Source organism: Punica granatum, chromosome 4 (genome assembly GCF_007655135.1).
Source record: "Punica granatum isolate Tunisia-2019 chromosome 4, ASM765513v2, whole genome shotgun sequence".
Taxonomy (NCBI): domain Eukaryota; kingdom Viridiplantae; phylum Streptophyta; class Magnoliopsida; order Myrtales; family Lythraceae; genus Punica; species Punica granatum.
Window position 1 is genome coordinate 31,517,693 of NC_045130.1, and position 26,439 is coordinate 31,544,131.

General features: G+C 35.5%; 2 protein-coding genes across 2 annotated transcripts; both read right to left on the reverse strand.

Annotated features, from left to right (window-relative positions):
- Nucleotides 1–6,780: 6,780 nt before the first annotated feature.
- Nucleotides 6,781–8,498, reverse strand: LOC116202682 (phospholipase A1-IIgamma-like). The gene is made up of 2 exons (XM_031534287.1): nucleotides 7,897–8,498; nucleotides 6,781–7,734 (listed from the first exon to the last, which is right to left on the reverse strand). The coding sequence occupies exons 1-2, from the start codon at nucleotides 8,434–8,436 to the stop codon at nucleotides 7,063–7,065; spliced, it is 1,212 nt and encodes a 403-aa protein (XP_031390147.1). The 5' UTR covers nucleotides 8,437–8,498; the 3' UTR covers nucleotides 6,781–7,062.
- A 13,707-nt stretch (nucleotides 8,499–22,205) lies between these two features.
- On the reverse strand, nucleotides 22,206–23,884 carry LOC116202921 (phospholipase A1-IIgamma). Its single transcript, XM_031534557.1, has 2 exons — nucleotides 23,138–23,884; nucleotides 22,206–22,976 (listed from the first exon to the last, which is right to left on the reverse strand). The coding sequence occupies exons 1-2, from the start codon at nucleotides 23,813–23,815 to the stop codon at nucleotides 22,380–22,382; spliced, it is 1,275 nt and encodes a 424-aa protein (XP_031390417.1). The 5' UTR covers nucleotides 23,816–23,884; the 3' UTR covers nucleotides 22,206–22,379.
- Nucleotides 23,885–26,439: the final 2,555 nt, after the last annotated feature.

The window sequence follows — 26,439 nt, forward strand, 5'->3', positions numbered from 1 at the left end:
CATATGATATGTGTCGCTTTGCAAGGGGCTCAGAAGGAGGAGTCCCTAATCCGGTCCCCCTCTCGATGACCACACATCCCCTTGCAGATTTTTTCTTTTAATTTAATAAATTTATTTTATTTTAATTTCTCATTTTTCTTTTACTTTTTAAATAATTTTATTTTGCAACCAATAACAAATTACCATGTGGGCAAAATTAAAGGCGTCAATTCCGCATCAGCAGTTCCGTAATGCCCCTTCACGGAACGAATCAAAATCATCTAGTGGACCAAGCATATAGGATTGATTATGCTTTTTGTGAAATTTATATGAGCAAAATTGACTGAAGACCAAAATTATAGTACCGAAAATATCTTTTTTCCAAAATAAAGTATGAAAAAGAAAAGAAAAATATAAATAAGAAAAGTTGAATGGCAAGTTTTAAACACAAGATAATATACACAATTAACCATGTCTCTGCCACTATAATACCCATAAACTTATGCTCACCTCTTGCTTTCTTTAAATGCTTTTAGGAATTACTTCCAGTTATTAAATTAAAGAATGTGAATGAAGAGACGCTCAACTAGGAGTTGAGAAATTATTTGAATATCCTACGAGACAAACTCACATCGCATGAATGGAGGCTTCTCGTCGCACGGGATTGAGGAGCCTAAGTTAAAACACCTATAAATAATAGATAGATTATATCATAATGATTTTTATTAGAGTAAAAAAGTAACTATTATCGAAGTAAACATATAATTCATTTCTTTTAGGTAGGCAATATTTTAATTAAGTCTCTCTCTTGATCGCAATTCACATGCATACCGCAGTTTATGCGAAGTTACTCAAAATTTAGATAATGTATTGCGATATAAGTATGTGTTTAGCTATCTCCATTGAGGATTATATAATTTATCAAAAGAGAATGTCGTGCGGCAGCGCACAACCTCGCCTAATAGCAAAAAGATTTCAGGTTTGATACTTAGTGGGACTACTCCTGCCGGACCTTTATTAATGATTAGGATTTTTATTTCATTGTATTAGATAGATGCATCTCCATTATAACCGAAAAAAATAATTTAAAGTTACACTTAATTTATGGTCCAATCATTTTAAAATTATAATGATTACACCGACCACGTCCTATATAGGAAAGAGGAGTGATAACGATAACACATTAAGGGGGCATTTGTTTCTATGCAAAGTTTGAACTTTACATAGTATTTTATGGCGTTTGTTGGTAGAGGTTGTAAATATTAACCATTGTAATAATTTACTCAAGTTAGAACTTTACGGTCGTGGTCGATAAAGACTTTGCATTCAAAACAGGTGAAATTTTGTTAGATTACTACGGAGATTACAGTCATGGGACCCACAATCATCTCTATAAAAATAAATCATATATTATATTATTACCCACATCCCCCGTGATCCAATATAATTTACCAAGCACAACAATCTCACATTTCAACTTTTAATACAAGAAAAAATTTCATGGTTAAACTTTCCCTCCAAACTTCACATTCCATGCAAATTAAAAATACTCTAACCAAATGCCCCCTAAATGTGTGTGTGTTTTTTTTTCTATTACAATAGAGGCATATAAGTAACAAAGAAATAACAAGCTAAATCAAAGACATAGATAATCTCACTATTAAGAGTCGAATCTGGAGTCTCTTGATTCCTAAATAAGAGCACGCGTCAATGTACTGTATGAGCACACCCCCTTCTTCCTGTTGAATAAATTTTTAGGGCTCTTGAAAAAGAAATATTACATTAAAAATAGGGTATGGTGGCCGCTACAGTATTGTCTAGCAATAAAGGATCTAGGTCATCCCGATTCAAAATGGAGAAGATGAACGCTACAAAAGAGAGACAACTCACCTCGTTAGCCAATCAGCGCAACATTACCCTTCCCCGTAAGTATTGCTATGCATGAACCTCCCAGTTCCTCGCCAAAATACTCTGAATGTCACCAACCATAAAACAAAGTTAAGGGGAACAGTTGTCTCGGCCAGTGGTGAGGCTGTAAACCACAATCAAGTCCATCACAAGAATCAACTGCTGACATCCTATCGACCGAGCATATTCCAAGACCCGACAACACACATCAAAGTTCAGCCACAACATAAGAAACAGAACCTTTCGGTTACAAAAAAGCGTAAGATTTAGTATAATGAAAGAGAAATTCTAAGTAATAAATAAATGGACATGGTTAGTTATACTAGGTATCGAATCCGCGACTTCTAAGTTAATAGGCGATGACATGCACCAATATGCTACCCCATCTTTTGATAGAAACAGAACGTTAACTCTCCATAAATTCACTAATCCAATTGCCATTTTTAATATAAGACTTAACTTTTTTGCATAAAAAAATTTCTATATGTGGTCTCACATTCAAATGAATATATATTTTTGCCCTCCAAGGCTCGAGCTAATTCCTTTTGGGATGTAATAGGGATCTTCATGCATCATCATTGTATCAACTGATTTTATTTTAATACATTAGGGCCTTGGCCCCGTATTTTAATAGAAAAAAATATACATTTTCGCCTATTAGAAAATTACTAGTATATATGGATGGATCACATCGCGACATTTTGTCCCTTTTGAACAAATAAATGTACAGTATCCTGTCAATCGAAACAACAAGTGCGTAGGGTTAATTAATTGAACTGCCCACATTAAATTAAACGTGATATAAGTGGAGGTTAATTAATTGGTAGTCAAGACAAAAAAAGAGTTTTATTGTTATAACCTTATATTAGACATAGGCCCTCTTAATTTTATCTTAGTTATTTTTTATTGGAGCAAGCGAGAGATGATATTTATTGAAGTAAACAAATATACACTTGCTTTAGGCGGTCATTATTTTAAGTCCCTCTCTTTATCACAATTCACATGCACATTAAATCAGGACGATAAGTATCATTAGGTTCACTGACTCATTTAGGAGTCGAATGGGCTATTATTCTGCTCAAGATTAAACTACAAAATTGGGGAAATTTGGAAGGCCAATGGATAGGTTTTTAAACTATCCTCCGCAAATACTGGGTTATTGATCTGTCCCTTGCACGAAATTTCATAATAAGCAGTTAAATGTGAAAATAATTAATAATAGGAGTTTTTACCTAAAATGGCCCATAATTTGTTCGTTTTGTCAAATCTATCCTATACTTTTTTTTGTCAAATCTATCCCATGGTTTACTTTTTGCATCAAATCTATCCCGGCGTTATCTTTTCCGTTAACATTTAACGGCCGTGCTGACGTGGCACGTGGAGAGATAGTGGGCCACACCTGCCACGTAGGCGCCACGTCAGCACAGCCGTTAGATGTCGACGGAAAAGATAACGCCGGGATAGATTTGATGCAAAAAGTAAACCATGAGATAGATTTGATAAAAAAAAAAGTATACGATAGATTTGACAAAACGGACAAACTATGGGTCATTTTAGGTAAATACCCCTTAATAATATTAATCCTAGAGTATGTATCTACTTAAGAAAATTTTATTTTATGTATTATAAATTTTAATATGATATGCAAGACTGTAAATGAGAGATGATATAAAATTACATATTGTGCATATTAGACGAATAAAAGATTATAAATCTGGTATAGATGACACATTGTTCGATTAAATAATAAATAAATGACATAGTGTCCTATCCGCAAATTTGGTACCATCCACTAAATGTAAAGAATATTTTCTAGTGGTTGTTTTATTTTTTACATTATAAAAGTTTCACTATTAGGACATATCCTTTAACATTTAGTGGACCAATACATATTTGGTTTGAACTGAATTAATTAACTCATGAATATTAAGATACACATTAAAAAATTATAGGAAAAACAAAAAGTATCGGTATTTATTAGGGGTAAATTACTCCATGAGGGAAAAAGTTTATTAAGTGTAATACTTTGGGATAAAAAGAAAAATTATAACAATATGGTGCACAATATTTCGAAAATGTTTCAATCAAGGGCAATTCTTCATCTCCAAAAAGAACCGTTAGCCCGATGCTTACATGCTTATGATGTGTCACTACTTATCCAACGTGACTCATCATGATAAATCGAGTGGGACCCATTGAAACTTTTTAAATAAAAATTAGAAAATAAGAAAAAAAAAATTAAAAATTGGGAGACAAAGAGGTATGCGAGCCTCAATTCTAGCCACCCCACCCCCCATTGGGGTTACCAGTGACCCTAGAGGGCATCGGCAACTTGGATTGGGAGTGGTGGCCGGGGTTGAGGCTCCAAACGATGGAATCGGGAGAAATCCCAAATTGGAGATTACAAACTGCCTTGATTGAAATATTTTCAAAACTTTATGGTTTAAATTGTTACAATTTTTTCTTTTTACCCCCGAAGTGTTACACTTTATAAACTTTTTGCCCTCACGGAGTAATTTACCCAATTTATTAATTGAACATTGTTACAACACTTTCGGAAAGAACACTACTTCCAAGCATGGAATCGCTCTTTAAGAAGTTCCTATCCAATGAGGTTGTGCTAAAATTCTCTTTTGGTACAATTATACCATGAGTCTCATATCCAAGATTACTATCCATTTGACAGAAAATTTACAATTAAAGCATATAATAAAACGCCTCTTGTTAGTGAATCGCATATATCTTCATTAATTATAAAAATATAATTGCTGGTGAAGGTTAGAAAAGATATCAAAGTCAAAGTTATTATTATTCACTCAGTTATTTTGACGAACTTGTGAAGTGCATCAAGAAGCTTGCCCACCTACATATTTCTCGAAAAACAATTAGTATCCTATCTGCAAATTAAATCAACTGGAGGGAGGACATGCGCAAGTTAGTATTGAAAAGATAGTTGATTACTTATGAAATAAGGTCAAAGATTAACTAAAATGTTCAAGAATAACAAAAAATTCGTCCCTAATTTTATTAGCTGAGTTTATGCAAGGATTTTTTTTATAAGTATCTATAAAGGAATTGTTATAATGTGTGACCATGTATCTTGTTAAGATTTATTTTTGAATAATACTATTTTGATTAAAGTTATTTTGATTCTCATATAAATTCATGATATATTATAAAATAGTTAATTGAATATTTTTGTACTTTCAAAAAAATTAAATTTTCATAGCTTGTGCGTAAGGTAAGAGAATTTTGCGCTTTGTTTATATGAAGATACTAAAAAAGCTATAAATAAATAATTGTTTTTTTTCATAATTTTATTTTGAGGAAATTACGCCATATATTCTATGATTTCACCGAATTTTCAAATCTATCATATGTTTTAAAAATTACCTAAAATATCCCATGATTTACATTTGGTTCCAAATCTATCCCGCCGTCATATCTTCCATCAACATTTAACAGTGTTAATGATGTGAAACGTAAGTGGACCCATTCTTGCCACTGTGGCCCTTTACCCGGGATAGATTTGAAAAAAAAATTAAAATCATGTGATAGATTTGAGAAAAAATTAAAATCATGGGATAGTTTGGAGCCTATTTACATTTCGTTAAGGGATAAATTGATGGCGGGATAGATTTGGAACCAAATGTATACCATGAGATAATTTGGATAATTTTTAAAGTATATGATAAATTTGAGAAAAATGGTAAAACCATAGGATATATATGGGGTAATAACATATTTTATTTTAATATTATATAATAGATGACTATTCATCTTCCACAACCGAAAAATCTCTAGAGTTCCATGATTGATATGACTCAATAATAATATGTCATTTTTTGTATTGTGATTGGTGAGAATTTTAAAAGTCACATAATCAAAGAATTACCTCCGTCCTACATGGCATTATTCGGCAAATTATATATAGATGCAACGGACATGAACTAAACTGAAAGATGTCATTTAGGGTCAGAAGCATCCTTTAAACTCGTTATCCAACATTCAAAACTCGCTATTCAACAACTTTTGAGGTCAGAAGCATCCTTAAGGAACACAATGACAGTACGATATTGACCATTAATACAGTAAAAACACAAAGTGATGCACCATGGCAAATTTTATAGGATGGAAGGAGGAAGAGACTGTTAAAACTTAAAAGGAAGGCATCATGGGAGTTATACCTATTGTGAAATAGAAACGACACATGTTACTGTAAGTGCGGAAATACTTCAAAAAGCTCCGCATTTTTTATTATAAGGATTGATTTTTGATCTATTTATTTGGGTTTATCACCCTCTATAATTCTTGAGGAACCAATTTTAAAATTTTAACATATGAATTAAAACTAATACGTCATTATTGCTCTTGTAATATGTTGGATACAAGGCCCACCAAAGTTTCAGTTTAATATAATAAGCGGTCTTAGTATAAGCTACTCGAACTAAAAAATTCTGAATTCGATCTCCTTATGACCTTTTTGGCCGAATAATCTCGTTATGACCTTACAAATAAATATATGTATGCACTTACTTTTGGATTGACGGAGCTTGAGCCAGTTGCAAAGTATTGGAATATTGACTTGGGGGAGTGGTATCAGTCCACAGAACAAACCAGCCTGATTAAATTAAAATAGACCCTTCATTTAAGTTTTCTCCCTCTTTTTTTTTTATTACATCTGCTAAGCATCACGAAAAAACAAATAATATAGAATCATTCGAGTAGTTCGGCACTTATTTTCTAAAGAAAAAGGTCCGTCCAATTATGAATAAAGAAAATTCATGACTGAGAGAATTTTATCCCCTTAATGCATGGTCAGATCAAGATCGAATTGAACTAGTTATGGTCCATTGGATTTTTAGATATATATAGGGTGCGCATCGGAAAAGATACCGGAAACAAAATGAAAGCTTCAGTTCATTATCAGTGCTCGAGCGGTATGATAGATTCACACACTATGACTTTAAACTTGCCCAAAGGGAATCAAGATGAAATAGTACAAACCAGTTGCATCTGCCCTCTGTGTCTCCTAGACGAAAGCAGAGGACTTAGTGAACATCAACACATGCACATAAAAGCACGACAACTTAGTGAAACATTAGGCACGCCGCACCACGCAATTGTGGGATTTCCATTAATTCCTAAACCCACTTATTCACCCACTTATTCAAATCATGCAGCCAAGCATATTACTCTTGAGGAGGCGGCGGCTTGTAGTCTTGCAATGTCCATTTGCTGATCCCGTTTTTGATAGTCTGGACCATACCCTTGTTCTGCACCACCCACCAAGATGCCGGCCTTATAATTGCTTTTTAGTGCATCCATATCCTTGTTTGCGAGGCTGTAATCGCGGTTTTGCTTTATGTCAAACGTCCCATCGAACCCGTTCCACCCCGCCACCACGTGCAACATCGGCTCCAGCTGGTGTGCAATCTGCAAGGAGGCCGTGCCTACCTCGTTGATTGACTTCAGGTGCGTCGACTGGCGCGAATCTATCATGAACTGCTCCCCTACATGCTCGTATTTCACAGGGGGGAGGTTCGGGACGATGTCGATCGCGTTGAGGATTCGGAGGGCGTGGAGATTTTTCTCTTTGTTGAGATTATCATACAACTCCTTGAACTTTTCATTACCGACCTTTGGGCTCGCAAAGGCGAACACGGTTACCTGGCAGGCCATTTCCGGATGGTCTTCAGGGTAGTTGTGGCCATTTGCAACAATGTCCATTGCATTAAGAGTAGCGAGGGCGGCTCCCATGCTGTGGCCGGCCACGGTGATGCTGATCTCCTCATCTTTATTGTTTTTGTACAGCTGCTCCACCTGCTTCTTTACTTCCTTCACGGCCTGGATTTTGTTAGGAACATTGTAAGAACTTGAAAAGTCATGAACTATTGAGTGTGAAGGATAAAAACATACTAAAGTCGAAAACTAGAGTAACTCCTGATTTCAGAAAATTATCGGAAGTTCGACTCGACGAGAAATTAAAAGAGCCGCACGATAGATCACCTGCTCCCCAGCGCTGTGCCCAATGTATTCGGTATCGACTACATGATTCTTGCTGGTGTAGATCTCATGCCAACCGTTATGCACCATCACATCCTCATGGCCAGCGAAAATATCCGATGCTGACGTAAGGGTATCATCAATGTCTAGAGCCGCCTCCACTGTCCGCTCTGTACCTCTCCAGACAACAAGGATGTCCCTCCTTCCAAGCTTCTCCTTGCCTGCATCAGTCGCAACTGCCACGTATCCGATCCAGTTCACCTCGTACATGAGGTATCGCTGTTCCTTCGCATAGAAGAACTGGGTGACATCATAGTCGAACCAATCGAGCCCGACGTTATGGAAGAAACCTTCCATGGGATACCGGCTAAAGCCCCGGGCGTCAGACTCATCTTGATTGTTGAAAGCATCCCCGATTGCCTGGGCCCCCTCGCCGTAGTGGATTATGTACTTTCGGAGGTCATCGTTGAAAGGATCCAACAATCCTTCCCAATTTTTCGAGCCGCTGAGCTCTTGCCATGTCTTAGAAGCGTTGCCACCCATGACTCCCTTCTTTCTATCTTCTCAACACTCTTTTACTACAAGTAGAATGCTTTTGTGTGTGTTGTGTGGAGAGTCTCTTAGGAGAATGGCTTTATATAGAGACTTGCTGCTTCGGTAGCTGACGCAGCGGAATTAATTGCAATCTGTTGATTCGCGCAGGAATACCAAAAAATAACCTTCTATAACCTATTGATTTTTCGAATTCCTAGGAAACCGACATCAAACTTGAATAATGGACAAAGAGCACGAAAGCTCCAATTTTTATTGATTGATCAAAAGATAAAACGTCCAACCCTAGGGTTCTACAAAGCTTAAATAGGAATTACAATGTCTAAATTACACGAAAGACATAAACTTTTCCTAAAATTATAAAATACTCAAATAATATAAAAATGCCCGTTTGAGGCCCTAAAATTTCCTGTTTGGCACCGGAGGCCGTTTACCTCGAGACAGGGTCGTCAGAACCTGTTTTTTCTCGAGATACCGATTTGCCACGTCTTCTGCCGCATCAGTAGCTCTTAACGTTATCTCAAATTTTCCACCAAAAAAAATCTCAAATTTTGGATGGACGGAATGTAAAGACAATTCAATTAGTTCAAATAATCTATCATCCATTAAGGCACATGAAAAATTATGATTCTTTTTTTAGCAATCTTTCCCCCATCATCCTATGTTTTGGATGGGGCCTTGTCTTGCATGTCGATATGCTGATTAGAATACTCTTTGGTAATACAAGTTGGGTGAGAATACAGCCAACATTCGTCGGAAATATTTTAATATTGCCATGAGCGAGCTAGCTAGATGAATATCAGAATGCAGAAACAGATGTACTCTTCCAGGATAGCACTCTTACTAAGGAAAACAACTCTTTTTTTTTTTACACTTTAATATCTAGAAGCTTAATAGTCCAGACTTATTAATATAGTTATGGGACGGCTAATTAAAGAGTTCAAAATCTGTATTTTCACAGTTATATTATCACCTAATAAATCCAGAGTATCACAAATATTCATCTGTTATTTATTCATTCATTTATTTATTTTTGGGGTTAGCACCTTCTATATTAGTCCTAAGGAACTTTTCTTTTGTTGGTGTGCATCAGGTTATCCGGAAGTCTAATGGACATCGATTAATTCAGTTCAAATCGAATTGACCATTAATGGGTAAAGCTCTCCAAGTATGAATTTTCTCTATTAACAAGACTCAAACCCAATATCTTATTCAAAGAGAACAAACATCAAACTACTTGAACTCTAAAACTCTAAAACCAATCCATGTTGATAAAGCAGTTTTAAATTTAGCACATGATTCAGGACTAACAACATCATAATAGTTTTTGTCATCTTTTGAATAGGTAACATGAAAATTTTGAGAAATTCTTGTATGTAATAGACATACTACGTGGCTTTTGTCACAAAACACAACAAAAAAGTCTTTTTTTTTATAACAGTTTATCACGAGAGATTATTGGGTGATTCTACCTCGCCACACGACATGAGGAAGAACCAATTAAATTGCAATAAATTAAATAATAAGTGCTAATCACGATTAATTATTGTAAGTCTTCTTAATTAAAACAATCTTATTGGTTTTTCCTCACCACATCATTATGAGATATGATCAGTCAAAATTTTCTCGTTTATCACTGGTTTTATATATTATTTGTGCTAATATATATAGTTAATAATCGTTGCCTTATGATATACGACATGTGATATAAAGTTATAAACGTCACAAAATGATTTTTTCGAAAGTTTCGGTCTAATTGGCTAAATGTCTCTTTGCGTGTGCCCAATTTTTGTAGGTGGAGTTAAGGCATGATGTGATGGAGGAGAAAATATCGACTGAGTATTGTACTATCATGTGCCTAGTAAAATTCAACTAATAACTAACACAGGTAAAAAAAAGCAATTATAATCCATAAAATTTCTCTTTTCACGTTCACTTGTATCAATTATTGGTTGAGTTTTACATAGTCATGTGACTGTGCAAAACTCACTAAATATTTTCTCGCGGTGGAGTAGGAGGTTTAAATGCCACCAAGAACAGTGCCCAAAACCAGCAAATTCACTTAGTCCATGATGACGACGGTCTTCATCCTAATATATTTTGGTCATATTTAGTAGTGTAGAATGGAATGGAATGAAAAGAAATCAATCTCTCTCCTTACACTCGATTTCATAATATGATTGTACTTGTAAAAATTGAAATGGTAATTTCATTGGAATGATCATTTATCTACAACTTGATGGAATAAGCCTTCTAGAAAGTTAAGAAATGTATATTCCACCAATTTAACAAATTTAAGCAAAAAAAATGAAAAAGATGAAATTTCATACTATATTTTGTAATTAGGTATATTGTGGTAATTACATTTCACTGGGTTATTGAACTCGTGCGTTGCACGGACCGTAAAATAAAAGGCATTCTATTATATTTTATTACACCTTATCAAACGGGACCAAAGGACTACGTAGTATCAAAATTTCAAAGCGGAGACAAAGTCAGACGATTAATTAGATGAAAGGGCATCTTCTCAAGCTTGGTCGTACTATATAATTTTTTATCCAACTATGTCTATCAACGAATGAACTTATCATTTAGTTTACAAGTAATTAAGGCTTGGTACAAGACCTTTCCATCATACATACATACATACATACATACATGCATACATACATACACACACACCTAATTATAAGGTCTTCGTGACCGTCCAAAAGTTTTGCCTTTGGGCGGGGTCTGATTAAGCCACGTGCTCTTTCCGCCTGAACCATCGCTATATGGTCCCCAGCATGCGGTCCACTTTCATCATTAATCCCACGTTTCGAATGCGTACAACGTTATTGGAGATAAGTAGCCTAGGTTTTCCTACATATTGGTCCCGATTCCGTAGTACATTTGAGGAAAACCACAATTGATGGAAACCTACCATGCTCAGGCTCTTTACCGTTTTGTTTACATGGAGGGAGATGGAGGAGAGCTAGGATCTATATGGAGATCACTGCATCTCTGTGAAGACTCGGCTCAATCTATGGGATTGACCCGATAATTTGTCAAGGAGTTAACTCACCGGTCAAAAAGTTTAAACTCAATTTACTAGTAATTTCATAGATCAGTTCTTATATGTAATTCACTAACCCCTTTTTCCCATTAGCGTGGGACTGGGGCGTTACAATCTCTAAATCCCTCCGTTCAGCGAGAATTATAGCACAAATGCACTATATATGAATGAGAAGTTATAAATATCTAAGGCATAAATGGCGGATCTAAATCTTTACCTAAGAGATTTCTAGCTTGATTCTCATTAATGGAATTTCTTGTGTTTCTTTTTTTAATTATGACTTTATAACAAAAAAAGCACAATCTTTTCACATTTTAAAAATTGTAACACAAACTTTTTTTCTTAACCTAAAAATGCATCAATTTTCAATTTGATGACAATTCTAGTACGGCGTTAAATTTTTCGTTAATTTGAACGGAATTGAGGCCATAGAGGATACCAATGATCCCAATCGGGGGGAGGATACCAGCAACCCCAATTGGGAGGGTGGTGCCCAGAATTGAGGCCCTTACCCCTGGGAATCGGGAGAACCCTTAAATTGGGGATTCTCTCGATTCCAGCAGGTGGAGTCACGACCCCAGTCATCACTCCCAATTGGGGTCGCCGGCGCCCTCCCCTGGATTGGGATCTCTGGGGTCTTATGTGGCCTTAATTCTGTCCAAATTAACGAAAAATTTGACGTAATGCTAAAATTATTATCAAATCAAAAGTTTGTGCATTTTTAGGTTAAGAAAAAAAAGTTGATGCTATAATTGTTAAAATGTGAAATTTTTATATATATATTTTTTGTTATGAACCCTTTAATTACCTAATAAATGGGGTCTCTTGTAACCAAAAAAAAAAAAGTTCTAGTGTGGTAACACTCGTCTATAGTAAGAATCTCTCTTATAACACCAATGGTCTTGTGCGAGACCGACTAATCTCTCTTATAATCCCAAGAAAAATAAAAAGAAGAAAGATAAAAATATGTGTTAGTTTCATTAGTTCATTACCCACATGTTGGGGGAATCGTTGGGTGCCGCGTCGCCAGGCACTGTTGGATTGCCCCACTGAAGAGAGAGGGAGAATGGGTCGATCCAACGGTGGTCGGCAACACAGCACCGTGTCACTGAGCACCTTAGAAATTTCAAAAATACTTAAGGGAAAAAAATAAAACATAAGAACATCAAGAGAGGGAATGCACAATAGTGCACATCTCGTCTGGTAATCAAGAGATTTCAGGTTCGATACTCAGTTGGACTATCTGTGCCTCTTTATTAGATATTTAAGATTTTTATTTCAATGTACTAGGTCTATAGGCCTCCCTTGTAACCGAAATAAAAAATAAAAAGTAAAAAGTAAAACATAAAAACGATTCTGCCTTTGTGATGATAAGAAGAAGCCGAAGGCGTTCTGTCCTCGTATGCCGTCCATAAGTGGGGTCCATCCCATGCTCGTATACGATTTTGATGCGCTACACTGAATACGCTGCCCTTCCTGCCCCCTTTGACGTGGTCCATCTTTGAAAGATGTATCATTATGTATGTATATATGTATATATGAATGTATGTATGCATGCATGCATGCAAGCGATAGGAACAAAACCATATTGTGAATTTTTACTCAATGTTGTGTTTCTTATTACAAATTTTAGCGCAAACAATCACATGGATGAATGGGGAATTTACAATTTGAATAATAATATTCAACATGAAAATGAGCCCACGCAAGATGTCAATAAAAAAAATGCACTAGAAAAAAGTGTTCATTTCTTGTGCATGTTATCTTTTTTTAAGGTAAATTACACTGGTAGTACAAAAAGTTTTACAAATATTTTAATATGGTACAAAAAGTTATTTTTGCTACTTGATGGTACAAAATATTGCAAAGTTGTTTCAGTATAGTACAAATCGTCATATTGTCATTGACGTCGTTAAACCATCCTTTACAAGATCTGTAAATTTTGCACCATCATGTAACTTACGTAAAATATTTTATACTATTAAGTTACAATTTCCAAACATTTTGCACCATCATGTAACGTCCCACAAAAACCGGTTTTGCACCATCAGCATCGGTTTAACAGCGTCAATGGCGAGAAAACGGTTTGTACTATACTGAAACAACTTTGAAATATTTTGTACCATCAAGTAGCAAGAAAAACTTTTTGTACCGTATTGAAACATTTGTAAAACATTTTAGACCACCCGTACAATTTACCCATTTTATTATTATTATTATTATTATTATTATTATTATTACAAAGATACTTATGAATCTAAAAAAATAGTAATAAAGGAATACGGGCAATCCCGCCATGAAAATCATCTTGAGAATAAAGATTCTCACATGAAAAAAATTAAGCAGTAAAACATTGAGTTCTACAACCTGTTAGCTCGATATCTTGTATTAAAGATAAGCTCAGTTGCTTATAAGTCGGTGATAATATTACATTATCAATAAAATAGTAAATCACACTGACCTCTTAGATTAGATAGTTGTGGCATGCATTCGCATGCTCATGTGGGTTTCACATTATGCAAAGTTTTGGTTGCTGGTCACCCGAGCACGGAAGAAGATGTCTAGCTCATGGTCCATTGTTGAAGACGGGTGTTTAGTAGCACGTGGGTCACGTGATGGTTCACATACTGCCACGTGAGGACAGGTCTAGGAATAAAAAATAATCCCACGATAAAAATTAAGTATAAATCACATGTTTATAAGAGATTAAATTTGATAACCTATCAACTCGAGTTCTAGTGAAAATTTCACTAATCAAACGTGCAATTTCTTAGTCGATAGAAGATAAGGCCCCTTTCTCTCAACATATTATCTTCACATATATAATCCACGAAGCATCTCTATCCTTTATTCATTAATGATAATCAATATATAATATATAATACCTGAAATACTTAACCATGTGATGAAACGTATGATTTTTGACCTCTTTAGGTTTCGCCATGAGTCACCATGTATGCAAATTCCCATGTGATTTTTAATGTGATTTATGGCACATGTCGACGTGTAATGTTAATTACATAATTACTATTTCAAAAACAAAAAGTTAATAATAAAAAACAAATTATATATTAATATAACACCAATTAAATATAAAAAGACGTTTTAATAATCTATATAGAATTACATTGTCGTATTACTAAAAATCTATAATTTAAATAAAAATATTACACGGATTTTACCAACTCGAGTCATTATATAATATCTAATGCCTGAAAAATTTAACCAGATGATGACGGGTGTAATCTTTGGCTTCTTTGGCTTCCGCTATGTGTCACCATGTCTGCAAGTTCCCATGTGATTTCTGCCACATGTCCCCATGTAATGTTCCTTAATTACATAATTACTATTTCAAAAATAAAAAGTTAATAGTAAAAAACATATTGTATATTAATACAACACCAATTAAATAAAAAAAGATGTTTTAATAATCTATATTGAATTACATCGTCGTATTAGTAAAAATCTATAATTTAAATAAAAATATTATACATATTTTACCAATTCGAATTGGTAGAATTACAATGCCGTATTAATAAAACATTACACATATTTTACCTATTTGATTTGATAGAATTGATATATTATTTAATAATTAAAATATTTTTCCGAGGAGATCCGGGAGCTAGGCGGCTAGGATTTTTTCTTGAGGGGAGATGCCATTAGGTTTTTTGTTTTGTTTTCGGTTTTTTTGGAGGTGAGGGAGTTGTGGCGGCTAGGGTTTCTAGATGTGTGTGAAAGTGAGCTCTAGGGTTTTCGAAAAAAATTGATGAGAGTGAGCTGGGGGAGAAAAGAGGAGAATTAGGGTTTTTCCCTAGGGTTTTTCGGTTTCCTGGAGGAAGAAGAAGAAGGAAAAAGAGGGAGAGAGAAGAAGAGGAGAAGAAGGAAGGGGGAAAAAGACAAGAAAATTGGGGGAGGAGGTGGGGCAACGGTCCAGTTTGACCGTGGCCTTTTTTTTTTTTATACGCATAAAGATTAAAATTCTCGTCTTTACAATTAGATGTCGAAAAATGATCCGGGACCGGCATTGTGTTCAGAAAAATTTGTGGATCAATGTTATGCAATAAAATATTTTCTAGCCTTAATTTAGTCCGAATTATAAAAATTGACCCCGATGCGCGCGAAATTCAATGAAATCTTAAATAACATTATTTTCTTGAAAAATCATAAAATTGGTGTTAAATTATAAAAATTTCCCATTTTTAGAAGTCGTGCGTGCTTGAGCGATTAGCTAAAAATACTTCCCTCCGATGGATGGTAAAAATGACGATTTTGTCCTTTTGGAACCGGTGGACCGAAATTGGGTGCTAACACTGGATTATTGAATTCGTGTATTGTACAAACTTTAAAATAAAAGTAAATTTCAAAGGTATTATCATTACTGTAAATTTCTTAATAAATTAGTATGTTGTGTAGAAATTAAATAAAAAATATATTTATTATTATTATTATCACAATTAAAGATCCAAGGAATAGGACTAATTACCCATTGTTATTTGATTAATAAAGAAATTTTCATAATTTTAAGGAATTATGACTTAATTAAAATTATGTTAACCTTTATGACCATATTTATTGCTCATTAGACTATTATATATATATATATGTGTGTATATAATATTAACATTCACGGATTAATCAAATATAGTACTTATTATAGGGCCTACGGCAATTAAATGGAAATTGATTAAAAATTACTAATTAATCAAAATTACTTAGATATAGATTTACCTTTTAAACCCTACGATATAACGATATTTATCTTTTATGATCCTACTTATTGTTCTAAGTCAAGTTTACATATATATAGATATAGATTATATGTTCTATGTCAACCAAAAAATTGCCGTTCTTCTTCAAATTGATTATATTTTATTCTATAAAATTCATTCCATTCTATTATTCTATTTCATTTCGACTTACCAAATCGACTTACCAAAAGGGATCAAAGGACTAGGCAGTATCAAAATTTCAAAGCGGAGACTAGGTCAGACAATTAATTAGATGAAAGGGCATCTTCTCAAGCTTGATCTTACTATATAATTTTTAATCCAACTATGTCTATCAACGAATGAACTTATCATTTAGTTAACAAGTAATTAAGGCTTGGTACAAAACCTTTCCACCAATATATTTAGCTTGGTATTTCTCCGGCCAAACCATCGCTATATGGTCCCCAGCATGCGGTCCACTTTCATCATTCATCCCACGTTTCGAATGTGTAGAACGTTATTATAGATGAGTATCGTAGGTTGTCCTAGGTATTGGGCCCGACTCCGTAGTACATTTGAGGAAAACCACAATTGACGGAAAGCCTACCATTCTCAGGCTCTTTCCCGTTTTGTTTACATGGACGGAGACGGAGGAGAGCTAGGATCTATGTGGAGATCACTACATCTCTGTGACGACTCGGCCCAAACCATGGGATTGACCCGATAACTTGTCAAGGAGTTAACTCACCGGTCAAAAAGTTTAAAATCAAGTTACTAGTAATTTCATAGATCAGTTTTTATATGTTATTCACTAACCCCTTTTCCCATCAGTGTGGGATCGGAGTATTACAATCTCTCAATCCCTCCGCTCAGAGAGAATTATAGCTCAAATGCACTATATGTGAATGAGAAATTATAAATATCTAAGGCATAAATGGTGGATATAAACCTGTATCTAAGAGATTTTGAGCTCAATTCTTATTAATAGAATTTCTTATATTTTTTATTTAATTATGGCTTAATAATAAAAAAAAGTACAAACTTTTCACATTTTAAACATTTTAAAACAGACTTTTCTCTTTAATCTAAAAATGCATAAAATTTTGATTTGATGACAATTTTAGTACAACGTCAAATTTTTCGCTAATTTAGATGGAATTGAGACTACAGACGGCACCGATGACCCCAATCGGGGGGAAGGACGTCGACAACCCCAATCAGGAGGGTGGTGGCCGGAATTGAGGCCCCTACCCCTCAAAATCGGGAGAACTCTCAAATTGGGAATTCTCTCTATGCCGACGGGTAGAGCCATGACCCCAGCCATTACCTCCAATTGGGGTCGCCAGCGCCCTCACCCGATTAGGATCGTCGGGGCCTTATGTGGCCTCGATTCGGTCCAAATTAACTAAAAATTTGACGTTGTACTAGAATTGTTATCAAATCGAAAGTTTGTGCATTTTTAGGTTAAGTAAAAAAGTTCGAGTTAAAATTGTTAAAATGTGAAAAGTTTGTATTTTTTTTTTGTTATTAACCCTTTAATTACCTAATAAATGGGGAATCTTGTAACAAAAAAAACAAGTTTTACTGTGGTAACACTCGCCTATAGCAAGAATCTCTCTTATTACGCCAATGGTCTTGTCTCTTATGCGAGACCGACTAAATCTCTCTTATAATCCCAACAAAAATAAAATGAAGAAAGATAAAAGGGAAAATAACACTGTTGGTCCTAAAACTTTGTTATTTTTTGGCATTGAGTCCTGAAAGTTTCACCTCGAAAAATCAAGTAAGTATCAGTGGTAGTCCTATCCGTCCACTGCCGTTACCGACCCGCCAACGTGGAGTTAACGTCGCTGTTAGTTTGCTGACGTGGCGCCTTGGACCGACTGGAAAATCCGAAAACTCTTGATTCTACCCGGCTCCAAAGGAAAACCTGAAAGCACTGAAGGGAGGAAGGAAAACCCAAAAGGTACAGTGCTTTCGGACACGTTGAGCTGCGGCAACATCGTCGGAGGAAACAGCCCCAGAAGCGGGACGTATCAAAGAAGATGACGAGAAATGCCATGGAAGAACGGGATTGCTAGAGATGACCGCCCAAGGCAGCTATATCTCATCCACGGAGACGAATGTGCCGGCGAAGGTTCCGAGGAATAGTTCGTATCTCAATGTCTCCTTCAAAGCCAAAATTATGGCCTATCTGTTCGAGAACAGCTCAGGTTTACTAATCAAACATAGAAAAGAGAGAAGAAGTCAAAAAGAATGAATAGTCAAATCGTAATCCGATAATCAAACAGAGTTGAATCTCACATGCAAGCAGAGGAAAAGTTCGGCAACATCAGAGAACCTCCCTGCGCAAAGGCCGATAAACTCCGGCGACGGAGTCTAGCCAGAATCGAGAATAAAGCCAAGCAGCCTTTGAGGCCGGTTCCAATCGAGAATCCCTTTACCAAAGCAGTGATTGCTTTGCGTATCTTCTCTGAGTCAGTGAGGGGCATCGAATCCAAAACAAGTGAGTAAGCGGAGGGGCATGAGTTGGAAGGAGGAGGGGGGTTGGTTCTAGAGCAATGCGCGCAGCTCGTACCGCCACTTCAATTCTCATGCAGGTGACAAATGCAGTCCTCTCTGGCTGAGGAGCAGTCGCCCTGGCCGCCGTCAATGGCCGAGACGTCGCCGAGAGAAGGCGGCAGCTGCGGCGACATGGCTGGGCTATGCTTTGCCAGTAACGGTTGCAGAGTAATGGACGGAGAAGAAGATGAGGAGAACGAAAAGATTTCGGATTTTCTCTTTCATTTTCTTTCCTTTGGAGCCGGGGCAAGGGTTTTTCGGGTTTTCCAGTCGGTTCAAGGTACCACGTCAGCAAACTAACGGCCACGTGGGTGAAACTGACGGCGTTAACCCCACGTTGACGGATCGGTAACGGCAGCGAACAGATAGAATCATCACTGACATTTTTCCAAACCTTTTAGGACTTAATTTTTCGAACTGAAACTTTTAGGGCTCAATGTTAAAAGATTTCGAACTGAAACTTTTAGGGCTCAATGTTAAAAGATGATAAAGTTTTAAGACTCCCAAAGATAAAAATATGCGTTAGTTTCATTAATTCATTATCCACATGTAAGGAAAAAAGTGTGGGGCAATCTTTGGGTGCCGCATTGCCCGGAAATGTTGGATTGCCCCAATGAAGAGAGAGGGAGAACGGGTCGATCCAAAGGTAATCGGCAACACAGCACTGTGTCGCTGAGCACCTTAGAAATTTCCAAAATGTATTTGTCTACTTAAGTGAGAAAAATAAAACATAACAACGACTCTGCCTTGCGATGATAAGAAGCCGAAGGTGTTCTATCCTCGTATGCCGTCCATTCGGGAAGAATTACTGAATATGCTGCCCATCCAGCCCTTCTTTGATGCGGTCCATCTTTAAAAGATGTATTATTATGTATGTATACATGTATATATGAATGTATGCATGCAAGCGATAGGAACAAAACCATATTGTGAATTTTTATTGAACGTTGTGTTTCTTATTACAAATTTTAGCGCAAACAATCACATGGATGAATTTTATAAGTAAAGATTTTTTATGGGAATTTACAATTTGAATAATAATATTCAACATGAAAATGAGCCCACGCAAGATGTCAATAAAAAAAATGCACTAGAAAAAAATGTTCAGTTCCTGTGCATGTTATCTTTTCTTTTTAATTATTATTACAAGGATGCTAATGAATCTAATAAAATAGAATAAAAATTATAATAACTAATAAAGGAATACGAGCAATCCCGCCACGAAAATCATCTTGTGAATAAATATTTTCAAACGAAAAAAATTAAGTAGTAAAAGATTGAGTTCTACGACCTATTAGCTCGATATTTTGTATTAAAGAAAAGCTCAATCGCTTATAAGTCAGTGATAATATTACATGATAAATAAAATAGTAAATCGCACCAACCTCTTAGATTAGATGGTTGTGGCATGCATTCGCACGCTCATGCGGGTTTCACATTATGCAAAGTTTTGGTTGCCCGTCACCCGAGCACAAGAAAGGATGTCCAGTTCATGGTCCATTGCTGAAGACGGGTGTTTAGTGGCACGTGGCTCACGTGATGGTCCACCTGGAGCCACGTGATGACAGGTCTGGGAATAAAGAATAATCCCACGATAAAAATTAAGTATAAATCACACATTTATAAGAGATTAAGTTTGATAACCTATCAACTCAAGTTCCAGTGAAAATTTCACAAATCAAACATGCAATTTCTTAGTTGACAGAAGATAGGGTCCTCTTTCTCTCAACATATTATCTTCGCATATATAATCCACGAAGCATCTCTATCCTTTACTCATTAATGATAATCAATATATAATATATAATACCGGAAACACTTAACCATGTGATGACACGTATGATCTTTGGCCTCTTTAGGTTTCACCATGTGTTGCCACGTAAGCAAGTTCCCATGTGATTTTTCATGTGATTTATGGCACATGTCGCCATGTAATGTTAATTACATAATTACTATTTCAAAAATAAAAAGTTAATATTAAAAAACAAATTATATATTAATACAGCACTAATTAAATATAAAAAAGACATTTTAATAATCTATATAGAATTACATTGTCGTATTACTAAAAATCTATAATTTAAATAAAAATATTACACTGATTTTACCAACTCAAATCAATATATAATATATAATGCATGAAACACTTAACCAGGTGATGACGGATGTGATCTTTGGCCTCTTTGGCTTCAGCCATGTCTCGCCATGTATGCAAGTTCCCATATGATTTCTGCCACATGTCCACAAGTAATGTTTCTTAATTACATAATTACTATTTCAAAAATAAAAAGTTAATAGTAAAAAACATATTGTATATTAATACAACACCAATTAAATAAATAAAAAAAGATGTTTTAATAATCTATATAGAATTACATTGTCTTATTAGTAAAAATCTATAATTTAAATAAAAATATGACACATATTTTACCAACTCGAATTGGTAGAATTACAATGTCATATTAAGAAAAAAAACATGTATTAAGAATTGGTAGAATTACAAGGCCGTATTAATAAAACATTACACAAATTTTACCTATTTGATTTGGTAGAATTGATATATTATTTAATTATTAAAATATTTGTGAAATTCGAAATTAAACTTACTGTTTTAATACGAATTGTAAGACTTACTATTGTTATATTAAAAGATTGCATGGATTTTACCAAATCGGTTGGTAGAATTCTAGCACGGTAACAATTAAAAAAAAATCTTACTTTTTCCATGTGATTTCCCATTTCATCATGGAAATTACTATTATTTATATCCCAAAAATCTTGCTTTTTCATTAGTAAAGAACATGTAATAAACTTGCACTACACTCAGGATTAATCACTTGGTCCTTTTTAATATAGGGAGAAAAGAATAATAAACAATCTGATCATAATAGAAAAGTATAATGAGCCGAAGTTATTAAAAGGAAAAAGAAAAAGCGATTTGTTTGTTAGATAATAAAATAGAATTACTAGATATAGATAATAAATGACACGGATAGTCTCACAACGAATATCAAATCTATAATATATTAGTTATCAGGAAAAATGTGCATATTGCGTTCCATTCTCTTTGACAAGAAAGGGAATTTAACTATTAGAGAAAACAATTTTTATTTAATTACAAAATAATTGAATTTATATCTCGTCAGTTGGAAAGTTGACATTTTTTTGAGGGTCTTGGTTTAATTTACTCGGGCCGGTTCGAACTGTGGACCGATTCGAACTGTGGACCGATTCCCCTTCCCCAAAGTGAATAGCCCAAATATTCAGCAACCGGTCCAATTTTAAAGTTCCACTAATCAAGAAATAAGCCCAAACATATTTCCAAAGGCAAACATTCAAACGAATGCATTATGTCCCCAAAAATTTTTGGAAAGGTCACCATAACCTTATGTGACAGCATATATAGAATGATAACAATGAAATGGAATTAATTGCACAAAAGTTTAGAAATTTCAGAAAGTAGTGTTGTCAGTGATATACGTCTTCGCTAGTAATCAAGAGATTCCATATACGATTCTTGTGATAAAACTATTCGTACTATTTTATCAGTTAATATTCTATTTCATTGTACAAGTCACGTGAACCTTCCAATCGAGAAAATAAAATTAGAGATCTTCTTCGTGATCCATCAGTTTCCAATACCCATCGCCTTGTTGGACCATGCCCTTGTTCTTCTCGCACCTCCACATAACCGGCACGAGATACTCATCCTTCAGAGCATCGGCTCTCTTGTTAACCAAGGCAATGTCCCTCTTCACTTCGAGCTTAAACCCTCCTTTTCCCCCTTGCGTCCCCGCGACTCCATGCAGGTAGCACTCCAAGTTATGCCACGTGGACACATTCCCCGGGCTCTTGAGGTACTCGGACTTCCTTGTGTCGATCCCGAGCTCTTCCCCTACCTCTGAGTACCCTACAATAGGATAGCTCGGGACAATGTCTAGGGCGTTTCGGACCCGTAATGCTCGGAGATCCTTGTACTGAGAGAAGAGCTTTTGGAAGTTCAAATCCCCGACTTTAGGGCTGGCAAAGACAATGGCGATTACAGGGCAGGGTTTATCACCAGGCCTCCTATTGAGGCCATTTGAGACAATGTCGATCGCGTTTAGTGTTGCAATCGCCGCACCTAGGCTGTGTCCTGTCACAGTAATGCTGATTTCTTCATCATCATACATTTCGACCAGTCTCTGAACTTCTTCGAGGACCTGACATAGTGTTCAACAAAGATAATATTGAGAAAATATACGTAAACTTTGTATCAGGTAAAGAAATGCATTATTCAGCAATTTCTACCTGAACATTCACATTATTACATATCAAAATGAAAAAAGACCTCTCCAAGTTCACACATAATATGATTAATTACCTGATCTCTAGCACTTGTCTTACTGAATGGCGAACGCGAGTCCTCGGATGTGTAGATCGAATACCAGCCCTGGTGAACCTTAGGATCCCCGGACTTACCAAGAATCTTGGAAGGGGAGATCAGATTGGACTCGAAATCATCCACCCACTCTAGGGACTGCACTGTCCCTCGCCAGGCAATCACGATATCCCTTCTCCCGAGAATCGCCTTCCCCTCATCCGTGGCTACGGCCACGTATCCGATCCAATTCGATTCCTTGCTCCATGCTTCCCGGGAGACAGACTTTATTATAAAAGCATCCGGGACCTGAACTTGTGAAGTAGCGTATAGGAATTTCGTGACATTGTACTTGAACGGATTGCCTTTGTCCAAATCAACCTTGAGGAAGAAATCCTTCCTCGCATATCTACTACTTCCAGCAAATTTAGATGCCTTCTCCGTGTTGAAGGCATCATATGTCGCCTGAGCCATTTCTCCGTAATGAATGATGTATCTACGGAGATCGAGATCAAGAGGGTCTAAGAGACCTTCCCAGTTGTTCCCGCCGCTCAAGATCCTCCATTTTCTGGCTATGCCGCCGATCATCTTCTCTTTGGCACCGAACTTTTTTGCTACTTTCTTCATGAATTTCTTCACATCAAAAGATCTAGCCCCGTCGCTTCTCATTCTTGCTTGCATGAGCTCTCTCAAAGAAAAAAAAAATGTCGAGAAGTAACTTTCGATTCTCTATAGATCAGTTCTGGTTCAACTTATATACCACTCTTCCCTCTAAATTTATAGAGCACATGGCATCGCCGTATGTACTTCAAGGATTGCTAAAGAAGAAAGGCACATTTTCACTATTTGAGTTGCATTAATGAATGCAGTTTCTGTTGCATAGTCAAATGTCAATTCATCATCTGTTGTTGATGTTGTTGATGATGTTGATGTTGTTGATGTTGTAGATCGTGTGAAGTAATGTCTGCTCTTCCTATAATTGATAAGACAGGATAATGCCAGCAGACCTAGATTAATTATTAAGCCATAGTAGATTATTCACACGTGTAAAGAACGCATAATTAGTACTAATTTGATGAAATTAAAACTAAATTTCAGGCTTCTTGTTAACTGAAAGATATTTTATATGTTATTCGATTTTATTCGATGGAGAACATATTCTTGGCTTCAAAGGTCTGGCTCCTTATTACTTCTAAGAGGGAAAACTTCTCTTTGTAGGGGAAATGAATCAGCAAAAAAGTCCCACTATGAAAACTGAACCTGAGATACCTTGGCATTGAGTAGAGGACGACTCCACTATATTAAATCTCAGTTTTTTCTTTTTTTCTTTTTTACTTTTTTTTTCCAAGATAAAAAAGAGCAAATTAAGAACGATTAGGTTCAGCAACTTTAAAGAGGAAGAAAATTCATTATCTCATTTCATCCAAAAAGAAAACTCACTGTCTCAAAAACAAACTTTTACTTACTCAATTTCAAATTTGGTTAATTTATTCCATTGCGTGTGTTCCGTAAGTGGAAGGTAGTGCAATAAATGGGAAGAACCTTATCGACTTGTTGCTTGATCAGTTTTCTCTTGTATATGAAAAGAGTCATTTGTTCATTCCACTATTCCGCTAACAAATTCCGATCGATTTCCCAACTGGAACTTGACCCTTTCATATCAAATTCTAGTGCTGATGTCGTTGTTAGGTATGCAAAAACCGAACCCTTTTCCCATCAACACCAGGAAATACCTAGCCCCAATGTTTCGGGCTATTAGAAACGTACGGGAGACCATTTTTTGCTTCCAATCTACTCTCATCTCATCCAATGAAAGAGATTTTATGGAAAATTATATTTTCATGGAAAACAAGGATTGAATTAATGAATCTGTCTTTTTCCCTTTGAAGTCCGTCAAGGCCACCTCGTGGACATAGAGACTTTGCTTTGAAGCAATGCCGAAGGAAACCCGACATCCTGAAAAAGGAGATATGACGCATTTTTCTAATATTTGTTCAATTCCATTTCCTTGGCAAATTTATTTATTTGTTTCTTAATTTATCCAAACTTGTCCCCCTTTCAGTTTCTGGTAAGGTCAGCCAAAGACCACCACCTATCATGACTCACAGGACAAGGAATGACCAGGATCCGTCACAGAATCGGTCTCGGAATCGTATAGCCATCTAATTAACCACAAAAAGTTAATTTGACAACTACCTGGAGCCGTGACATCTCCCTCAATTGAACTAGCAAAGCGCAACCAATAACTCATTGCGTAATTCATTCGACATGAAGGGAAAAATGTGAGGATCTTATGATCAAATTGTAGTTTCCCATTATATCATCGTAAAATTTAAAATTATCTTATGCAAACTGCTATGCTCCTAGATAAGGTAAGAATGACGTTACTTATATCTTCTCTCTCGGTAGTGGAAAACGATAGGTTTGTGATTGCCTTCAGCCTTTTTTATAGATTAAATGAATAAGTTTTAGATTCTAAGGTGGTGATCAAAATATTTTTGCATCTAAATCAGGTTGGCAAGTTAAATAAAAAAAATTAGAAAATAAATTTTACTCATCTTAATTCTTAGAGAAATATCATCAATTCAGTCTTCTAAATTTAACCCTTAATTTAGGAATGTTACCCGATAAGAAAAATTTATATACAGAATATTATAAGAAATGAAAAAAATCAGGTCCCGTATGGTGAGCGAAAATGGAATACTCATTTCTTAATTTTACTTCATTTTCTTATTAGTGTCTCTTATTAAGTTGAAAAGTCATTCACTCATTATCATTTTTTTCCTTCAATTTGATGGAATGAGTATTCCCTCAAAAAAAAAAAGGAATGGTCATTCCATCATTTCATGCTATATGTTGTAATATATATTCTTTTAATTTATATATCTAAGAATCTATATAACATGATATATTGATAAATAAGTCTAATATTATAATTATATTCCTTCATTTGTTAATAGTCATTAAAGAAAATCACATCTTTTCACTCATTACCATTACATTTCTCTATATAAAATCAATTCCTTTCCATTCCATTCCATACCCACATACCAAACAGGACATTAGGGAGTGGTTGCCTCCATTGGTTCCCTTCTCCGCTCCTTCCTCGCCTTTGCACATTGTCATCTATTTCACTGTTAGTACGAGGATAGAAAATAAAGCGGGAAAAAAGGATATATAAATTCTATTGATGAGAATCGAACTCAAGATCTCTTAGTTTGGAATTGGCGCTTTGTTCTACTGCACTAAAATCCCTTCCTCCATCATCATCTATTTTGATTCAGAAAGACTAGTGGATGAACACA